We start from the raw sequence: 22,518 nt of genomic DNA on the forward strand, positions 1-22,518 counted from the left end.
GGATACAAAAGTTTGACCAGATAGATTAATGTTAAGTTATTTCCAAAACATCTTTATGGTAGTTTTGGATTCTATATCAGGGTACAAAATGCCTGGCTGCTTTCTTTTGTGATGTTAGCATCCACTGATGCTTGACGCCCAGATTTAATAATTCATGACTTACTGTAAACCATTGATAACACAATTTTATCATTCATTCTTTATTTATTAATTGCAATACTTCTACAAGTAGAAATTTTTCTCATCTATTACTTATTCAGTCTTATTTCATATAAAAAAAGACAAAACAAATGGTTTAACGGTGTATTCTATTAACCCTATGTTGTACAAAGGCAATTAATTAGTTGTGTGTGTATGTGTGTCATTATGAATGTATGCATTTAAACACGTTTTGTATGTTTTCGTCCATTTCAGTTATTGCACTTATTGGCCAATGGGAGCCTTTTCAAGTTGGCTTTCACTTCCTATTGGTACACCCTTGTATTCTCTGATATCTTCCTTACTAACTACAATAATAGGATCTCTTACACTCATCTTATATATTCTCTAAATCAGAAATCAGCTGGTCCTCCAAGTAGCCCTACTGTCTTTCAGTGGGTAGTATTTCAGTATCACAATCTGGATGTTAGGGATGCTCACTGATATTGAGATGGACATTTTTTTCTAGGCCTTTCCAAGGAAGAAAGCTGTAGATACATAGAGACAGAAAAAGAGAGAGAAAGATTAAAAAAACAAAAACAAAAACAAAAAACAAAACTTCATGAGTTCATTCTGATGCCTTCAGTTCTGATTCTATCTCAAGGGCACTGGGGATGCTAGAATTACTCATTTGTGTATCCAGCATTACATACTTTTCATTCTCTTATTTACTCTTAAGATACACTCAGAGGAATTGAATGAATTACTGCTTCAACTGCTTTATCATGTTTCAGACTAAAATTTTAACAATACTTAGGAATCAAAACATGCTTGAAACCAGGTCTCAATGACTTGCAAGAAATTATCTCTGATGTACTGGACAATATAAACAAAAACATACACAATATATAAGTCTTAAATATATTATTCATGAATTTTACTTCTGTTTTTTCTAAGGCAAAATAAGCTTAACAGTATTCTACATAAAATTCCCCCAAATAAAATGAGGCCTGTGTCTATTAAAGTAATTCTCACATGGTATAGTATTATAAACTTGTATTATAAATTTAGACACAATATACCTACTTGAGGGTAAGAGCTCATTTTTGTATTCTAAGTGTTTTGTACAGTGCCTAAGACAAAATATACTTAAAAAACAGGTACTGAACAATTAAATCTTCAAAGAGTAAATAGGTTGATCTTTGAAAAACACAGGTTTGAACTACATGGGTCTACTTATACACAGATTTTTTAAAAAATAAATACATTGGAAAAAATTTTGGAGATTTGTGACAATTTGGAAAAAATCACAGTTGAGCTGCATAGCCTAGCAATGATGAAAAAATAAGAAAAAATTAGGCATCTTATGAATGCATAAAATATATGTAGATATAGGTATTTTTTATTATTTACTACCATAATATATTCACAAATCCATTATAAAAAGTCAAAATTTATCAAAATTTACACACACACACTTACAAACCACACACACATGGCTCTATTCAGTTGAGAGAAATGTAAACAAATGTAAAGATACAATATTAAATCATAAAATTAACTATACTACACACAGTATTACTATAATAATTTCATAGCCACTTCCTCTTGCTATAGTGGTGAGCTCAAGTGTTGCAAATATCCACTTAAAATACCATGTGATGCTAATCATTTCTACGTGAATAATTGGTCTCTCCAGTAAACTGCATATTGCAGTAAAAAGTGATCTTTTGAGATTCTCACATATTTTTCATCGTGGTTAGTATAATATCATAAGCCTTGAATAACACCATGGGGCCCATACAAAGTGTCACCAGTGATGCCGGAATTTCTCCCAAGATGCAGAGAACAGTCATGACATTACAAGAAAAATTTGAATTGCTTGATATGTATTATAGATGGAGGTCTACAGCTACAGGTGCCCACCATTTTGAAATGAATGAATCCAATATATCGACTACTGGAAAAGAAAAAAAATAATGAAAGAAAGAAACTTTGTGAATCCATGACTGAAGCTACACCAGCAGACACAAAAACTTGACACTTTTTGTGAAATATTTTTTTATCTCATATTCAAAGTGCAGCTTTTATGTGGCAGCAGGATTGCTAAAAGGCAGGCATACTTATATACCTTACATAGGCAATATATATTGCTATGTCTAATATGACTCAAGACAAAGCAAAGTCATCATATGACAACTTAAGGCAAAAAAAGGTGGAGGACCTAAAGCTGGAGAATTAAATGCCAGCAAAGGATGGTTTGATAATTTTAGAAATAAGTTTGTCTTTAAAAAAATGTCAAGATAACGGGAGAAGCAGCTTCTGCTGATCAAGAAGGAGCAGCTCCCAGATGGCATTAATAAAATCACTGAGGAGAAAAGATATCTGCTTGGGAAGGTTTTTAATGTAGTTGAAAGTGTCCTATCCGGGAGAAGAAAAATATGAATTTTTCACGTTATCTTTTATTTTTGATGTCTATTGTTAATAACATGTATAACATCTATAGTGTGTTGTATTACACAAGACAATATTGATGTAGGTTCTGACAGATGATTCATTTTTTAAACAAAGGACTTAAACTTTTTGTGTAATAAGTACAGTACAGCACTGAAAATATATTTTCTCTTCCTTATTATTTTCTTGGTAACATTTGCCTATCTCTAGCTTGCTTTTTTAAGAATACAGTTATAATACATGTAACATACAAAATATATGTTAATCTACCATTTATGTTATTGGTAAGGCTTCTAATCAATAGTAGGAGGAGTCAGCATCCCTAACCTTTGCATTGTTCAAGGGTCATCTGTAGATGTATGAATAAATGAGTTCATTTATTCAAGTCAGTATCTCCCCCAAACAAGAATAAATAAATAACAGCTTCAAATTTTTCGTATACAAGAAGCTTTAGGCAGTCTAATGAGAAGTGAGGCTTCTATAGGATTATACATGTATAAGAAAATGTCAATTATTCATGTAAAAAGGCACCTAATAGAGACTTTTGGAAAGTAATGTTTTCCCCAAGCACCTCTTGTCTCCACTTAGGTGAAAATACTATCATAGCTCATGATAATAATAAGACGTTTACCTTGTCATCACCCAATTCCAAACTAGACATAATGTAACTTATATATATATATATGTATATATATATATATATACACACATATATATACACATATATATACATATATATGTGTATATATATACACATATATATACATATATATACGTATACATATATATACGTATATATATGTATATATATATAAAAAATTCATTGTGGTCTTATTTGTATTTATACAGCAAAGTGAGCTTAGGAAGTTCCAGTTTATGTCTAGCTAAAATATGAGCATCTCTGTGTCTGCATGATAAAGAAAGATGGTAATTTCAGATCATCCTTACAGCCAAGAGTTTTTTTTTTCAGGAACCAGGTTAGCTCCGTAGCTCTGCAGAGTTTCCCTCCACCTTACTGAAAATACAGATGGTTTGGCTTGATTAGACTTTAACATGTCTTATGTTGCCACAATCTTGATCTTCCATGACATTTATATACACCTTAAAAACTGGTACATTTTCAATGGCTACAACTTGCTCTCTGAAATAAAGATCATTTTCTTCAACCTCGTAATTTAATTCCCCTACCGTTTTCATGTCTCCTGTATAGACATATTCATTCAGTAGTGTAGAGAAGTTTTTGAATCAAGAGCAGACACTTTCGGACATTTTCTTTGTTCTTAGGTAAAATAAATATTTTTGTTCCCATTGTTGCGGTTTTGTAACCCCAAGACTGGGCTTATTTGGATGATATCTGTACCTTTGTAGATTTAGTAAATGGAAACAGCTGACAGGGGCAGCCTTTTCTCTGATAGGTGCCTAAGTTCTGTTGGCACTTTTTCCTTGAGGCCAAATGAGTAACTAACCCTCAATGAAAACTGATTTCTGAAAATTTTAACTGAATGGAACGTTATATGCAATTGCAGTAAACTAAGTTTTCATGATTGACATCTTTTAAATATCCTGTTTAAATTCAGCTGAATGTGCCAACGAAGACTAGAGGACTATTTTTGTGCTGTCTGCTCTACTTCCGGTTTCTGATTTTCCAATCAATTAGGAAGCAGCTTCCAACTTGCACATTGTATTGATTTTATATTGTTACTGTAACAAATTATTACAAACTTAGTGACTTAAAGCAAGGCAAATTTGTCATACAGTTCTGTAGGTCAGAAATACAATAGTCTCATTGTGTGGAAGTCTATGTGTCAGAAGGGCTGTGTTCCTTTCTGGAGGCTTTTTTAGGGAAAAATCTGTTTCCTTTTGCTTTCTAGCTTCTTTCTACAGGCTCTTTGAGGGCACCGAGGTGGCTCCGTTGGTTAAGCATCTGACTCTTGGTTTTGGCTCAGATCATGATCTCACGGTCGATGGGATCAAGTCCCCCATTAGGCTCTGCACTGACAGCCCAGAGCCTGCTTGGGATGCTCCTTCTCCCTCTCTGCACTCCTACTTGCACACACTCTCTCTCTCTCTCTGTTTCTCTCCCTCTCTCTAAAAATAAATAAACATTATGGGTATTGAAGAGGGCATCTTTTGAGATGAGCACTGGGTGTTGTATGGAAACCAATTTGACAATAAATTTCATAAATAAATAAATAAATAAATAAATATTGAAAAAATTCAAATTCCTTACCTCTGGCCCCTTTTTCTGTCTTCAAAACCAGCAAAAGAAGGTTGAGTTCTTCTCAAATCGCATCACTCTGACCTTTTATGCCCCCTCTTCCCCTTTTAAAGCTCCTTGTGATTATGTTGAACCCACTCAGGTAATCCCCCTATTTTAAGGTCAGCTGATTAAGAAATTTAATTCCATTTGCAATCTTAGTTTCTCTTTGCCATATAATCTAACATATTCACAGGTTTCACGTATTAAGACATGGAGATATTTGGGGAGGCACTATTCTGCCTATTGTACATATTTTTTATGGTTCTGAAGAGTTTATTTGAATCAGGAACCGACAGCCATGTTCTCTCAATTATGGTGTAATTATTTCTAATCTGTATGTACAGCTCTGCCTCAAAGTCAAGGTATATGAGTTTCAATTATTTTATTCATTACTTCATAATGCAGAGTGTACACACTGCCAGCTGGTACCAAATAATGTTTCTATTTGTTTATAAACTAAGAAATAATTTAGCTTTTGATTGTGTTGGTAAAGATGGGATTTAAAATTATTAGAAATTCCTTAAAATCACCAAATTTAATATTGAAAAAGTGAATCTGGAAGTTTTTTTATTATATTTTCAATACAGGTATTTCTCATTCTTCTTTGTCTCATGATGACGAGATTTTTCAGAGAGGCATCTAACCCATTTCAAGTTTTAGTGCTGTGAGAAATGCTTGAAAAAATATTGTTATTAACAAAAATTTTAAAGTTCTCAACTCTTTTCATTAGAGAGAGTTTGAGCTGAATTAATACTGTGTTGCAGTGTCTAAATTCAGCCATGTTCTAGATGTTGTTTTTGTTTACTTATTTTGAAAGAGAAAGAGCAGGGGAGGGGCAGAGAGAGACGGAGAAAGAATCTTAAGCAGGCTCCACACTGTCAACACAGAGCCTGATTCAGGGCCGTGAGATCATGACATGAGTCAAAACCAAGAGCTGGACGCTTAGCTGGCTGAGCTGTGCAGAAGCCCCATATGCCTCTCTTTAATCCTTGCTTATAACAAATCTGTAAACACAACTTGGAGACCTTTATGTGCCTCAGTTTTCTCATTTATTAAGTAGTAATAATAATATCCCAGGTTGAAATGAGAAATAAATGTGTTAATACACGTAAACAACAGGGGCGCCTGGGTGGCGCAGTTGGTTAAGCGTCCGACTTCAGCCAGGTCATGATCTCCAGGTCTGTGAGTTCGAGCCCCGCGTCAGGCTCTGGGCTGATGGCTTGGAGCCTGGAGCCTGTTTCCGATTCTGTGTCTCCCTCTCTCTCTGCCCCTCCCCCGTTCATGCTCTGTCTCTCTCTGTCCCAAAAATAAATAAAAAATGTTGAAAAAAAATTAAAAAAAAAATACACGTAAACATGTACATGTATATAGAGCAGTAGCACAGAGTTGGTCTCAAAAAATGTTAGGTATCACTATTATTATTAACAACAAATGGTACAGTCTAAAGGAAACTTTAATTTCATGATCAGACCACTGAGACCTTTAAAGACTTCTTTTAATGGCTCTACAAAATTAAAAAATAATTTAAAAAACTCTATCAGTTCTTTGAAGCCACTAAAAATTACAAGTCACTTTATTTTTTAATGTATAAAGCAAAAATCACATTTTTTTGTTTTTAAAATATTTTAAGTTTTATTTATTTATTTTGAGAGAGACAGAGATAGCATGAGTGGGGAAGGGCAGAGAGAAAGAAAGAGAGAGAGAATCCCAAGCAAGCTCCATGCCACATGCTACCTGCACAGAGCCTGAACCCATGAAACCACGAGATCATGACCTGAGCTGAAATTAAGAGTTGGATGCTTGACCAACTAAGCCACCCACCCAGGCGCTGCATTTTTTTCACTTTTAAATTAAATTCTTTTTTATCATTGATTTTTTTTCACCATGATAAGTATACTCTTTAATATCCATGCTCTATTTCCCCAAATTCCCCACCTACCTCCCTTCTGGTAACCATCAGTTTGTTCTCCATAGTTAACATCTGTTTCTTGGCTTGTCCCTCTCTCTCTTTTCCTTTGGTTGTTCTGTTTCTTAAATTCCACATATGAGTGAAATGATGTGATATTTGTCTTTGTATGAGTGACTTATTTTGCTTACCATTATGTTTTCTAGCACTACCCATGTTTTACAAATGGCAATATTTCATGCTTTTTATGGCTGAAAAATATTCCACTGTGTGTGTCTCTCTGTGTGTGTGCATGTGTGCGTGCGTGTGTGTGTGTGTGTGTGTATACCACTCCATTTCTCTATCAGTGGACACTTGGGCTGCTTCCATAGTTTGGCTTGTTGTAAATAATTCCACAATAAACATAAGGGTGCATATATCCTTTTGAATTAGTGTTTTTGAATTTTTTTTATTTTTTATATTAAATATAATTTATTATCAAATTGGTTTCCATACAACACCCAGTGCTCACCACAACAGGTGCCCTCCTCAATGCCCATCACCCACTTTCCCCTCTATCCCACCCCCATTGTGTTTTTGTATTTGGGTGGTAAATATTCAGTATTTACTAGATCATAGCATAGTTCTATCTTTAGCTTTTTGAGGAATTCCCATACTGTTATCCATGGTAGTTACACCACTCTGCATTCCCACCAACACTGCAAGAGCGTTTTTTTTTTTCTCCACATCTTTGCCAATAGTTGTTTCTTGTGGTTTTGATTTCAGCCATTCTGACAGATGTGAGGTGTTATTTCATTGTAGTTTGATTTATATATTCCTTATGATGAGGGATGTTGAGCATCTTTCCATGTGTGTGTTTATCCATCTTTCTTTGGAGAAATGTCTGTTCATGTCTTTTTAATTGGATTATTTTTTTGTCTGTTGAGTTTTATCAGTTCTTTATATATTTTCGATACTAAATCTTTATTGGATGTCATTTCCAAATATTTTCTCCCATTCAGGAGGTTCCCTTTTAGTTTTGTTAATTGTTCCCCTCACTGTGCAGAAGCTTTGCATTTTCATGTAATCCCAATAGTTTATTTTTGCTTTTGTTTCCCTTCCTCAGGAGACATACTTAGAAAAATGTTACAGCTGATGTTAAAAAGATTACTGCCTATGCTCTCCTCAAGGATTTTTATGACTTCAGGTTTCACATTTAGGTATTTAATCATTTTGAGTTTATTTTTGTATATGGTAAAAGAAAGCAGTTTGGTTTTATTACATTTCATGTAGCTGTCAAGGTTTCCCAACACCATTTGTTGAAGAGACTGCCTTATTCCCATTGAATATTCTTTTTTTTTTGTCAAAGATTAATTGACCATATAATTGTGGGTTTATTTCTGGGTTTTCTATTCTATTCCATTGATGTATATGTTTATTTTTATTTCATTACCATACTGTTTTAATTACTACTGCTTGGTAATATAACTTGAAGTCTCGGATTGTGATACCTCCAGCTTTGTTTTTCTTTTTCAAGATCGCTTTGGATATTCAAGGTCTTTTGTGGTTCTATACAAATTTTAGGATTGCTTTTTCTAGTTCTGTAAAAAAATTGTGGTTGGTATTTTGATAGGAATTGCATTAAATGTATAGATTGCTTCGAGGAGTACAGACATATTAACAATATTCTCCCAATCCATGAGTATGGCACGTCTTTCCATTACTTTGTGTCATCTTGAATTTCTTTTATCAGTGTTTTATAGTTTTCAGAGTACAGTCTATCACCTCTTTAGTTAAATTTATTCCTAGATATATTTTTTGGTTTTGATGCAATTGTAAGTGGGATTGTTTTCTTATAAAAAAAAAATATTTTTTATATGATATGGAGAGACACAGAGAGTGAGCAGGGGAGAGGCAGAGAGAAGAGGGAGACACAGAATCCAAAGCAGGCTCCAGGCTCTGAGCTGTCAGCACAGAGCCCGATGCAGGGCTCAAACCCACAAACTGTTATATCATGACTTGAGCCGAAGTTGGACACTTAACTGACTGAACCACTCAGAGCCCCAAGTAGGTCTGTTCTCTTAATTTCACTTTCTGCTTCTCTGTTATAAGTATATATGAATGCAACCAATTTCTGTTGATTTTGTATCCTGTTACTTTACTGAATTCATTTATCAGTTATAGTTTTTTGGTGGAGTCATTAGGGTTTTCTATATATAGTATCATGTAATGTGCAAATAGAGTTCTACCTCTTCCTTACCAATTTGGATCTTTTATTCTTTATGTAGTCTAATTGCTGTGCTTAGGGTCTCCAGTACTATGTTGAATAAAAATGTTGAGAGTGGACATCCTTATTTTGTTCCTGACCTTAGGGGAAAAGTTCTCAGGTTTTCCCCATTGAGTATAATGCTGCTGTGGGTTTTCATATAAGGCCTTTATGATGTTGAGGTATGTACCCTCTAGACCTACTTTGCAGAGGGTTTTTTTTTAACATGAATAGATTTTGTACTTTGTCAAATGCTCTTACTGAATCTGTTGAAATGATTATATGGTTTTTCTTTCTCTTATTGATGTGACATATCATGTTGATTGTTTTGTGAATATTTTTTTCATATTTTTTAAGTTATATTTATTTATTTTGAGAGATAGAGGGCAAGCAGGGGAGGGGCAGAGAGAGAGAGGGAAACAAAATCCCAACCAGGCTCCTGTGCTGTCAGAACAGAGCCCAATGCGGGGTTTGAACCCACAAACTAGAAGATCATGACCTGAGCCAAAATCAAGAATCAGACACCTAACTGACTGAGCCGCCCAGCCACCCTGATTGTTTTGTGAATATTGAACTACCCTTGTATCCCACTTGATTGTGGTGTGATTTTTTAAATATATTGTTGAATGTGGTTTGCTAATATTTTGTTAAGGATATTTGCATCTATATTCATAAGAGATATTGGCCTATAGTCCTCTCTCTCTCTCTCTCTCTTTGGTGTATTTATCTGGTTTTGGTATAAGGGTGATACTGGCCTCACAGAATGAGTTTGGAAGTCTTTCCTCTTATGCTTCTCGCAATAGTTTGAGAAAAATAGTTGTTAACTCTTCTTTAAATGTTTGGTAGAATTCGCTGTGAAGCCGTCTGGTCCTGGACTTTTCTTTTTGGAGAGTTTTTTTGTTTCTCATTTCATTTTTGGTAATTGGTCTGTTAAATTTTCTATTTCTTCCTTCTTTACTTTTGATTATATGTTTCTAGGAGTTTATCCATTTCTTCTTAGTTGTCTAATTTGTTGGCATGTATATTTTCATAACATTCTGTTACAACTGTATTTCTGAAATGTTTGTTGTTATTTTTCTTTTTTCATTAGTGATTTTGTTTTTTGCTGATCTTTTCAAAGAACTCGTTTCATTAATCTGTCTTATTGCTTTCTTAGTTTGTGTATCACTTACTTCTGTTCTAGTCTTTCTTATTCCCTTCCTTTTGCTGGGTTTGGGTTTTATTTGTCACATTATTAAAGTCACTTTAATATAGCCACATTTATCATATTTAAGCTAAGATAGAGCAGGCTGGTCTAAGGAAGACTGTAACAGGATATTGACTCTGGTTGTCAGAGTTAAATTCATACCAATGACAATCCTGAGTTCCGTGACAGAGACAGATGAAGGAGTCTCATTTGTTTTAATGAACCGTAGTATTCACTACTAATGTGAAGATTAAAAAATGGCAATTCCTTCACTAATGTGAAGATTAAAAAATGGCAAGAGACTGTGGCTAGATAATGTGACCTATGAATTAGGATAGCTTAGAATAACAATTTATAGATTTTTTTTTTTGGTTAACACTTCATTCTATACACTTCTTAAAAGTGTGTATCTCTTAAAAGTCTTTCCCAAACCTGTCAGTTCAATTCTTGACTGGACTGAACTGAAATATTTTTTGCCAAATCTATCAGTTCAATTTCTTGAGCAAAGTAGTACAATAAATCTAATTCACTTATTTCTTAGGGGATTATGAGTTTTAAGTAAATCTTAGCACTAAAGGAAAAAAATTCAGTTGCCATTGCAAAACACTGATAAAGAATCATATTTGATGGTGAATCACTATCATAATTATCCTTTAACTTTTTTTATTCTTAACACATATAAATAATTATTAAGGGAATTAATAAACTCATAAAAGTGAAAGGAATTAATCAATTCATATGAGTGACACAAATATTTTTTAATTTCATTTTCTTATAACTCAATTATAATTTTGTAACTTATTAAATCATCTGTTCAACAAATACAAACAAGCAGTAAACCAAACTTTTGGTTTACTGAGTAAACCAAAGTTCTAGGTACTGAGCTATAAGTGGGAAAGGTTAACATGGTCTAATGATCTAATTAATGGGAAAGAGATATCTTACATAAGCAACATCTATAGAGGTTATCCTAAGGCAGCACTAAAACCACTGGAAAGCTATATCCAGAGGAGATACTTGGTGAGTCTTTTAAACATATCATTAAAATATTAAAAAGTGGATTATAGGACACAAGGAATGGATACAGAAAATGTAGAAGTAGTTTCAGATATAACACCACATTCCAGGAGAGAAGAAAAAAGTTTTAGACCAAGATTGTGGTGGTGGTAGACAGAGAGAGCAAGATATCCTACAGGAACTGGCAGTTTATTTTATACTGAAGAATAAAAATGAGGGAAGAGTTAAAGATGAAACTCTGGTTTCTGGTCTGAGCAACTGAGTTGATGGTCAAGTCATTTTCCATCACAGAGAACACTGGAATAGGAGCAGGTTTTTGGATGACTATGATCCAAGTTTTAGACTTTCTTTTGGAGGTTAAGAAAAATTTCCAAGTGAAAATATTGAGAAGGTAGTAATAAAAATAGTCAAGGCTGGAGCCATTGACATAGAAATGGCACTTTAAACCACAGGAAGTATGAAATGACTTAGAAGGAGAGAATAACTGAGAAGTAAAGAAGCTCTGACAAGGGTCAGGTGCAAAGTGAGTAACAGGCAAAGGAGTCTTTGAGAAAGAATAAACACAGAAGGATTCAGAGAGTGTAGTATCAGAGAGAGTCCAAGTAAGAAAGCAAGAAACTTTTAAATGAGAAGCATGGTGAATGGAATCAAATATTGTAGAGAGATAAATTAAAATAGAAAGTGACCAATGTCAACTGAATTTACTGACATGAAGTTTTTGGTGAATTTAATGAAAAGTCACTTTGGAGAAGTTGAAAGAAGTTTGCAATTGTTTAAAGAGTTTTGGGAAGGGGAAGAAAGAGTCTAGCCAACCCACAAGATAATTGGTTATGGAAAGAAGAAAAAAGTTAAAACTATGTCTAGGAATGGAGCAATTGCTCATCAAAGAGACTGTTTAGCTAATAAGAGACTTTAACATGCTAGCATGCTTGTAGATGATTGAATACAGAGGGAGATAATGATTCTATGATGACTGGATCTTCAGTAGGTAAAGGAATTCAAAGGGATTCCCCTTGACTTTTGATTGATTCATGAAATTCCTGTCATAATTCCTGTCATAATTCATGTGGACTTATTTTTTGCTTATAGGAGTTTCACAAATCTAAAGTCAATAGTCCCCCAACAGACTTTAATGTTGTGAAACCTAATGGAGTTTTAGATTATTCATGAATCATTTCATTTACTAAGGAGAAGCTTCAAAACAATTGTTTATATTTATTCATCATATTCCTTTCTTGCAGGTTCTTTTATTTCTCATTAATCGAAGAATTTTTTTTCTTTTATGCTTTTTCTAGGAAAATTCCTATCATCTTTCATAATATCACCAAGTCAATATCTGGAGCAGAATCAATCCTCTCAGTTACATAAAATTAAAAATGGCATATTGTTGGAAAACAGATCTAAATACCAGTGAATCACATGAAGAGCAGCATGAGCACCAAGAATTTCACTCTGTAAATCAGTCCTTTTTCCCTAGCCACGTCAGTCTGGGTTTTGATCAGCTAGTAGATGAGATCAGGATTAAAATTCCATTCTATCAGAGTGAAATTGAAGAAAACACTGTTTGTGTACCCCATGCACCAAACTGGGACTCAACAAGGCATTCATTACATGAAACACACCAAATACCCTTGAATGAATTAACTTCTCAGACCTCAGAACTCTCCTGTCACCAAGTTGGGAAAACACCAGTAATTGGTTTTAGGCGCTCTGTGCTACCAAATCCTGAAAATATGAACAAACAAAGCTCTTGTGGAAACCCCATAGGAAAATATCATGGTGGTGATGATTACAGAATAAATATTTCAGCTCCATCATCCACTAGTCTGGATAAAATTAATTCACAGAGAGAATCAGAAAATGAAAGTCATAACTACCACATAGGATTTGAAAGTAGCATCCCTTCTACATATCCATCCTTCTCAACTAACTTCATGCCAAAAGAAGAGAATAAAAGAAGTAGAAATATGAACATTGTGAAACATTCTCTGATGCTTTCTGAAGGTTCTTTTCCACCCAGGACCTGGGAAAGTACACAGCCAGAGAATACAGAGGTATGTATGTATCACATATGTTGGCCTAAAAAAAAAAAAGAATCTGAAAGAATTATTCAATAATGTACTGGATTAATTTGGTAATGAGGGTCATTCAACTTAATAGGAAAACGTATTGATATTATTTGTAAAAAAAATAATTTATTATTCACAAATTCTGTGTTCCTAAATTAATGACTTTTTCTGGAGAAAAAATTAAAACGGTACTTCATTTTAAAGTTCCAATTTCAGGGGCGCCTGGGTGGCTCAGTCGGTTGAGCGTCCGACTTCAGCTCAGGTCACGATCTCACGGTTCGTGAGTTCGAGCCCCGCGTCAGGCTCTGGGCTGATGGCTCAGAGCCTGGAGCCTGCTTCTGATTCTGTGTCTCCCCCTCTCTCTGCCCCTCCCCATTCATGCTCTGTCTCTCTCTGTCTCAAAAATAAATAAACATTAAAAAAAAAAATTAAAAAAAAAAAAATAAAATAAAATAAAATAAAGTTCCAATTTCATCAAAACTAAATAAAGTGTTACAGTCCTTACATTTTATTTGATAAAAAATATAATTAGAAATTTTGATGAAAGTAATTTTGATTCTTACTGTATTATTATGCATACATAAAAAACACATACATCTCATTTGATTGATATTTTTGAGTCACACTGTCATAAATTAAAACTTTATATCATTATGGTAGGAAAAATGTCCTTTTACCCAGAGACTCCTAAATTATGCTGTTGGCAGGCAACATCTATTGGGATCATTCCAAGAGTAGGAAATTAAGCAATAATTGTGCACTTCATCCTAATGGTTTCATCAGTAGTTCTCCAATCAATTTAGTTACCACAGAGTTTCTTGTATAATATTTGAATATTTCTCTGCTTACACTAAGTCTAGACACAAGCGAAACTGGAAGTAAACAGTAAAAAAAAAAAAGAAACATTATTGCAGCTATAACTTACAGGGTGAAGCAAAAGGACTCCTCATTTATTCAACAACCATCATATTCTTAAAATATACATGATATACTAGGCATAATGAATGCAAAGAAATGACATGACACTTGAATTCAGAAATAGCATATTGCTCAAATTAACTTGCCAACAAATAATGGCAACAGAGTAAAATAACAGATAGAATGAGTTCACAGGAGAGGAAATACCTAATTCTGAGGCACTTGAGAGGAGGTAGCCACTCAACTGATCTGAAATAAAGGTCAGTGAATTTGGGGTGCCTGAGTGGCTCAGTATGTTAAGCAGCCAACTTTGGCTCAGGTCATGATCTCATGGCTCATGAGTTCGAGACCTGCGTCGAGCTCTGTGCTGACCGCTCAGATCCTGGAACCTGTTTCAGATTCTGTCTCCCTCTCTTTCTGCCCCTGCCCTGCTCAAACTCTGCCTCTCTCTCTTAAAAATAAATAAACATTAAAAAAATTTTAAGTCAATGAATTTTAGGGACATCTATTTATGATCAAGGCAAAATATAACTTAGAATATAACTTCTCCTGATTTCAGATACTGAACAAAAGGCTGTATAGGACACCGTCCTTGAGGTCAACTTTATCAAAGTTTATCATTTTGATAAACGCCGCAGTGTTGCATCAGCCTCACTTCCTCATGGGGGCACTTTCTTGCTTGCAGAGCAGGCTAGTAAAGCCCAGTCTGAGCAGCAATATCGCTAAGTTTGAGCAGGCACAGCCTGCAGTTCCAGGCAGAGTGCCAGCGGAGGTATGCAATGGGCGGGAGTCAGAAACCTGTATGAGATTTACTGTAGGTTTTTGGACAAGTGATTGTGTTTAGCACACACAAGTACAAGTTATGTAGTATAAGTTCTAATTCTAATCTAGCAAGAGAAGGCACTGAGCTGAGTAGTAGTTCAGGCATTCAATTGAGATTACACAAAGCTATCTCTTTTTGTTTGTTTTGTTTTATGTTTATTTATTTCTTTATTTTTAAGAGTGAGAGACAGAGCATGAGCAGAGGAGGGGCAGAGAGAGAGGGAGACACAGAATCCAAAGCAGGCTCTAGGCTCTGAGCTGTCAGCATACAGCCTGACACTGGGCTCGAACTCATGAAACGTGAGATCATGACCTGAGCCAAAGTCGGACGCTCAACCAACTGAGCCACCCAGGCACCCCATACCCAAAGCTATCACTTAAGAGTGTTAAACATATACTCTAGAGTGAATGCTGCACCTGCCAAAATAGATATGGCCTAACAAAAAATAAAATAAAGGCTAGAGAGACCAAAAAGATCTTAACTGCCTTCCAGGGAAAAACTGTATACTTTGTAAAAAAGACAACACAATTTATAGTGTGTCATCTATAATGCTAAACATATAATAATAGATGCACAGATATGCAAAGAAGCAGAGAATTTTGACCCACAATCAAGAAAATAACCCAGTCAATTCAAAGAGATCCTGACATAGTTCAGATGTTGAAATTAACAGAGACTTTAAGGTGGCTATCACTGTTGAAGTAGATAAAGTAAAAGATGGACATAATGAGTAGACCAATGAAGAATCTCAAGAGGAAGCTAGAAACTACAAAAAAATAAAGACTATGCATTTTCTAGTACTGCAAACACAGTATCTGAAATGGAAAAATCACTAGGTGTACTTAAAAACATATAGAAGATAACAGAGAGGAAGATAGTAAACTTGAAAGAAAAATAAGAAAAATTATCCAAACTAAAGAAGAGAAAATAAAACGATTATATAAAAATGAGCAAGGACTCAAACTTATGTGACAAGGAAGCTGATAATATGGACAATTTTGGAATGCTAGTGGAGAGGAGAGGAAAAATAGGAAAACCAACTTAAAGAAATAATGGTCTGACCATTTCTCAAATTTGGTATAAAATGTCAAATTATAGATCTAAGAAGCTGAACAAGTCCCAGACAGAGTAAATACAAAGGCAATCACATGTAGACAAATCATGCTCAAATACCTGAGAACAAAAGGTAAAGGAAAATCCTAAAAGAGAGCAGAGAGGGAAAACATTTCACACAGCAGAACAATAATCTGAATTAAAGCAAATTTCTATCATAAACAATGGAAGCAAGACAACAATGGAATGACATTTTAAAATTATTTTTTAAGTTTATTTATTTATTTTGGGAAAAGAGAGAGAGAGAAAGCAAGAGCGAGCACATGCCTGCAAGTGGAAGAGGGGCAGAGAGAGACAGGGAGAAAGAGAATCCCAAGCAGGCTTTGCACTGTTAGCACAGAGCCCAACACGGGCCTCATCTCAGGAACCGTGAGATCACGACCTGAGCCGAAATCAAGAGTCTGATGCTTAATCAGCTGAGCCACTCAGGTACCCCAACAATGGAATGACATTTTAAAGGATATATATCCATATTTATACACACACAAAATATATATACATATATATGTATGTATGTATATCTATACTTTTGTATCAATTGAGTATATACTTCAAAACATAAAATAAAATAAAGATATCATATAAACAAATGTTGAGAGAAATTAGCCAGCTAACATGCACACAAAAATACTAAAGTGCTTTGAGTACAAGGAAAATGACACCAGATGGAATCTAAAAATGAAAAAAGAGCAGTAAAAATGGTAAATATATTAGTAAATAGGAAAAACTACTTTTAAATTTTGATAGCTGTTTAAAGCAAACAACAGCATTTAACTGAGAGTTATTTTATATAGAGAGATGAAAAATACATGACAACCTAGCATAAAGGATGGAAGGGGTAAACATTATTAGCTATTATGAATTCTTACATTCATTTTAACTGCATTGGTACAGTATTAATTCTAAGTACACCATGATATGTTAAGGATGCATATAGTCATTTCTAAGTATAGCTATTAAAAAAAAATAATACTGAGAAGAAAAACTAAAAATCCAACAGAATTAAATAAGAAAACAAAATCAAAGAAACCAAAAAGGAAGGGAAGTAAAAATAGAAAAATAAATTATAAACAAATAGAAACAAAATGAATATGGCAGTCTTAAATCCAATAATATCCATAAATATACTCAATAAATGGACTACACATTCTAAGTAAAAGAGAAAAATTGACAAACTAGATAAAAGAAATGTAACTACTACTATAACAGATGAACTTAAAAGGCACAAATATGGGGCGCCTGGGTGGCGCAGTCGGTTAAGCGTCCGACTTCAGCCAGGTCACGATCTCGCGGTCCGTGAGTTCGAGCCCTGCGTCAGGCTCTGGGCTGATGGCTTGGAGCCTGGAGCCTGTTTCCGATTCTGTGTCTCCCTCTCTCTCTGCCCCTCCCCCGTTCATGCTCTGTCTCTCTCTGTCCCAAAAATAAATAAACGTTGAAAAAAAAATTTAAAAAAAAAAGAAAGGCACAAATAAGTTGAAAATAAATGAAACAGAAGATGTAGCCTTTGATCAGCAAACAAAAAGCTCTATTTTGTTATTATTATTAATTAATACCAGAAAAAGTACAGTTCAAGGCAGAGCATTATTAGAGAAACAAAAGGGTCATTTCTTAATGACAACAAGGTTCATCAGGAAAATACAACAAATGTAATGTATTACAACAAAATACAACAAATGTAAATGTTATGTACCTAATAATAGCTTCAATATATACAAACAAAAATGACTCCATTTAAAGTTAATCATGTACCCTTCTGACTGAGTCACTTATGGATTTTTTCATAAGAAATAAAACACAGGTCCTTATACACACTTGTATGTAAAAATTAATAGTTTTCCTTATAAAAACTATGAACACCCCAAATGTCCATTGACAGGAAGATAGATAAACAAATTATGAAACTGTGAAATATTCATCGATAGAATAGTACTAATTGGCAATAAAAAATGAACAACTGATGTGTGACAACATAGAAAAATTTAAAAATATATATCATTTAAGTGAAAGAAACCAGAAAGGAGCACACACACTTAATCTATGATGTTAGAAATCTGAATAATCTGAATAGTAGTTACCAAATAAATGTAGTTTGATAGAAGGAGATGTGGGGGAACTTCCTAAAGTGATGGAAATGTTCTATATTTTTATTGTGCTGTTGATAGCACAGTTGTATACATTCCTCAAAACTTATATTACTTAAGATTCATGCATTTTTCTGTATGCATTACCTCACCTAAAAAATCCACATAAATAAATAAATAAATAAATAAATAAATAAATAAATAAATAATAAATACAGAATGAATTGAAGGGATGTAGGATGGGATAACCCAAAATGTGCCACTTGGGCATAAAGTTTATTTCAAGTTGAAAGTAATAAATACACAGCAGATGCAGGAAAAACTTTGCTTCCCTCATAATTGCCTGAATTTACATTGGAAAGAAGAGAATTATTAACAGAGACTCCCCTTTACCCAAGGAATTTATCTAGAAAATAAGGCAACCTTTGTTTTCAAACACATCTTTTCATCTTCTTGTGAATGGCTTTCCTCCCCTTTGTGTTCGCAGACTCCTACCAGTCTCTTTAGCTCAAATAAGCTTCAAGTTGCCTCATTGTCTTTGGAATCTCTTGTGTGGATTCCCCATACATACATATATATGCCTGTTAAATTTGATTTTCTCCTGTTAATCTGTCTCACGTCAATCTGATTCTAAATCCAGCTAGAAGGACCATAGGACAGGAAGTTCTTCCTTCCGGACAGAATCTTTTTTTTTTTTTTTTAAGTTTATTTATTTATTGTGAGAGAAACAGAGACAGTACAAGTCCGGGAGGGGCAGAGAGAGAGGGAAAGAATCTCAAGCAGGTTCCAGGCTATCAGCACAGAGCCTGATGTGGGGCTTGAACCCACAAATATGCCAGCTCCTGACCTGTGCTGAAACCAAGAGTCAAACACTGAGACAACCCCAGTGCCCTTCGGACAGACTCTTTAAAACAAAATTAAAAATGTAGAATTGTATTAATGTTTTCTCCACATCAAACCATATTAATTTGACAGTTTTTATTTTAAGCTGACAGGTTGTTCTATTCAGCTGGTTGAAGTACCTCAAGGCAGTAATAAGAGTCTGGCCTCCTTCTGCGACAAAGTAAAAAAGTGAGTCTTGCTATTTCATGAAACTTTGAAATTTCTGTGCCGGCATAAATTTGTCTATTTTATAACAGCACTGAACTGATTAATTTTGAATACAAAATGTTAAAGTTTTATATATTTTAACAGTGAAAAATATAAATTCATGACAAAATAGTTCATTGATTCACTTCTAGTATTGTTTTTGTTGTTTTTAGTCAAATCATTTTATTTTCTTGATAATTCAGTTAAAGTTAAATGTTTAATAATTTCAGACCTGCCCTTGCTATTTGTTGACAGTTTAGTTTGCAGTGAATTAATTTCTTATTTAATGGCATAACTGACTGACTTCTCTGGCTCTGTCCCAAATTAGCATAGATTTATCCTTCCTACCTGGGATATACTATTTAGAATGATGAGACTGCCCTCCTTTTAATAACTCAATCTTACCTTGAATGAATTTCCAGAATAATGAACAAATGCATGGGTGTTTGTCCATTGAAAAACTAATTTGTTCATTAGAGGATATTACAAAAACATCACTGGTCCCCTTTTTACTTATTTAAAATGAACTTATAATATAAAGCTAGCTTCTGTTTTTTAAGACCAATTTCTTATTAGCAGTTAAAATTTATGTAACCCCATCTCTTCTGCTGCTAGGGTTCCCAAAAGCTTTGAAAAATTCATGCATTTTCCTTCTCTTAATTTTTATCTATTTATAGCTACTATAAAAATAATAAATATACATATAAATAAACTTTAACTTATTTATCAGCTATAGCAGCTTCCAGCTAAATGATCATTTGGGACTAAAGACTGGAATCATTTATTTAATAATTAATTTAAAGGCTATTTGAATGACTAATAACAAGTCCATGCATGAGAGAGATTCAAAAGTGGAACAAACAAACAGAAAAGCAAGGTCTCTGTCCTAAAGCTTGCAACCCTGCTGGAAGAACTGAAAGGCATACAGACAAAAAAAACTAAACTAAACTAAACTAAACTAAACTAAACTAAACTAAACCTAGCTGCTCAAATCCATGAAAATATTTAATAATTAATGTCTTACTCTTGCTCACAGAAAAATAAAATAAAATGACTCTTTGGATTGCTAAATTACCATCTTTAAAGATATCAATATTGATTCTTTTAGGAATAAACTACTCACTGTCACAAACTGACAAGCATTGCCAGGAACTTGACATTTTATATCTAAGATATGATCATTTCTACCCATTAAGCATGAGCAATAGCTCATCTTAATATCACAAGATATCACTCAGTATAAATCCATTGACAAAACACTTATTACTAGTCCTTCCCATCACTTCCTTTCTTAACATAATGTAATATTCTCAGATGAAGTCTTCTTGTGGATGTAATAGTGACACAAAATAATTTATGTGATGGTTTGTCACTAGCTCATGGTGCATTTTCTGAGTTCCTAAATGTAATTTTTCTCAATGGTTCCTTTCAAAGTAACCATGAAACTAAAACAGATGACCAAATAATAATAAACTTTAGTGTAGTGAAAGGAAGAGATAGGTTATATTTACACATACTTATCTTGGTTTTCAATAATCCTTTTTGATGTATGCTCATATATAAAATGATTAAATTTATAAATGCCTAATTATTTTTTACACATACTATTCATCCAACAACATATTGAAGATCTACTATGTACTAGGCACTGTCCAACCCCTCTTAATTCAAAAGAAGACCAAATTGAGTTTGAAAGCCAGGTTTTTTAAGAGGGTCATAATAGAATGGATTTATGTATCCAGTTTAGTCTGTTTTTATTTAATATTTAAGCATACCTAAAATGTTTGTAATATTCCTGTTATATACCCTTTAAAGAGAGTCTCTAACTTGTTGGATCTGGTTTCTTTTTTTGACATGCTTTTAAGCCACATCTTTCAAGCAATGTGTCATATTTTTGTAAAAAATACAATAAAATGGCATAGCATATGCAAAGTTCTGGCCACAGTAGATGCTCAGCAAAGTTTTAGGAGAGAATAGGTCATAAATTTGCATTTTAAATTTATTTCCTGAAAAACAGGAGAAGCTTAAATCATGTATGCGTGGAATAGTATCCTATCATATGGTGAATACTAAATCATGAAACTCCTCCACAGAAGTTGGAGTCTAGATCTTTATCCTCGGGTATAAGAGAGGAGAGACGCCCAAATATTTATGAACAATGGGTTTTCAAACTGTAGCTATGGAGCAGCAGCAGTAATGGCTTACTTGGAAAACTGTTAGTAGGGGAAGTGAAGATTCCTCCACAGATCTATTGAATCAGCAAATATGAGGATGGGACTCAGAAATAGGTGATTCTGGCACATACCAGCCCATGCACTTTTTCATTTATCAGACCTCTCAAGAAGGGGCTGTTTCTGTGGAATTTAACAGCATAGAAATTAAGCTAGCTCAGTGAGCATGGCACTACTTTAATGCTGCACAAAGAGAATGAATGCTAAGGATGTAATTCCTATTGATACATTACATCGAATGTACGACATACATTCTACACACAGAACGTATAACGTTCTCTTCAGGAATAGCACTACAAAATTTAGATGTCTGAACAATTAACAAAAAACATAATTTCATATTCATTATCAAAGGCATTTTAAATATCTAAGTTGCAAATAATCTTATGTTATATTCTACATGTGGGTAATAACATGAATCAAAAGGGATTCAGCTATAATAATATATGATAGTTATGATACATCACATGGGTATATGCTTACATTCTACGAAACTCTTTCACATGCGTTTTCACTTGTAATCCTTGCCATAAACCTTTGAAGTAGATATAAATATCCTTAATTGTACAATCAGAGGAACTGATCAAATAACTTGCCTCTAACAATAAAATTACTAAAGGGAAGAGTCAGCATTCAAACTTAAGGCTTCTGGCTCCAAGGATAAACTATTTTGCAATTCTCTGACTCACTGGAGCAAGAAGGAATTGTTCAGTTTGTGCAAATGTCTTTTGGGCTAAATTACTTATGTAAAATCCAGAGATTTGTGTAAAAACCAAAAATTTTGAGCCAAGAATGGTATTTACCAATGGAACACAAACAAGATAATCTATTTACCAAAATCCTTAAATCAAAATGAGTGACTTCCAGCTTGAGAAAGTTAGCAAAAACCAAGGGGAGGTGTTCAGCTTCAAAATTAATGTCAATGAAGGAAGTCTTCATGATTCAGAGTCAGTTTTCATGCCTGATAAATGCCAATATATTCTTAATT

The 22,518-nt window shown here is 34.0% G+C and overlaps 1 protein-coding gene across 1 annotated transcript in view; it reads left to right on the forward strand.

Moving 5' to 3' along the window:
- The first annotated feature begins 12,493 nt into the window (after positions 1 to 12,493).
- Positions 12,494 to 22,518, forward strand: part of PIK3C2G (phosphatidylinositol-4-phosphate 3-kinase catalytic subunit type 2 gamma) — a 333,932-nt gene continuing 323,907 nt past the window's right edge. The window contains exons 1-2 of the mRNA XM_043561485.1: positions 12,494 to 13,260; positions 19,199 to 19,281. Of these exons, the coding sequence (XP_043417420.1) occupies positions 12,583 to 13,260; positions 19,199 to 19,281 (761 nt within the window). The 5' untranslated portion in view covers positions 12,494 to 12,582. The remainder of the gene's footprint in view (positions 13,261 to 19,198; positions 19,282 to 22,518) is intronic.

Source organism: Prionailurus bengalensis, chromosome B4 (genome assembly GCF_016509475.1).
Source record: "Prionailurus bengalensis isolate Pbe53 chromosome B4, Fcat_Pben_1.1_paternal_pri, whole genome shotgun sequence".
NCBI classification, from domain to species: domain Eukaryota; kingdom Metazoa; phylum Chordata; class Mammalia; order Carnivora; family Felidae; genus Prionailurus; species Prionailurus bengalensis.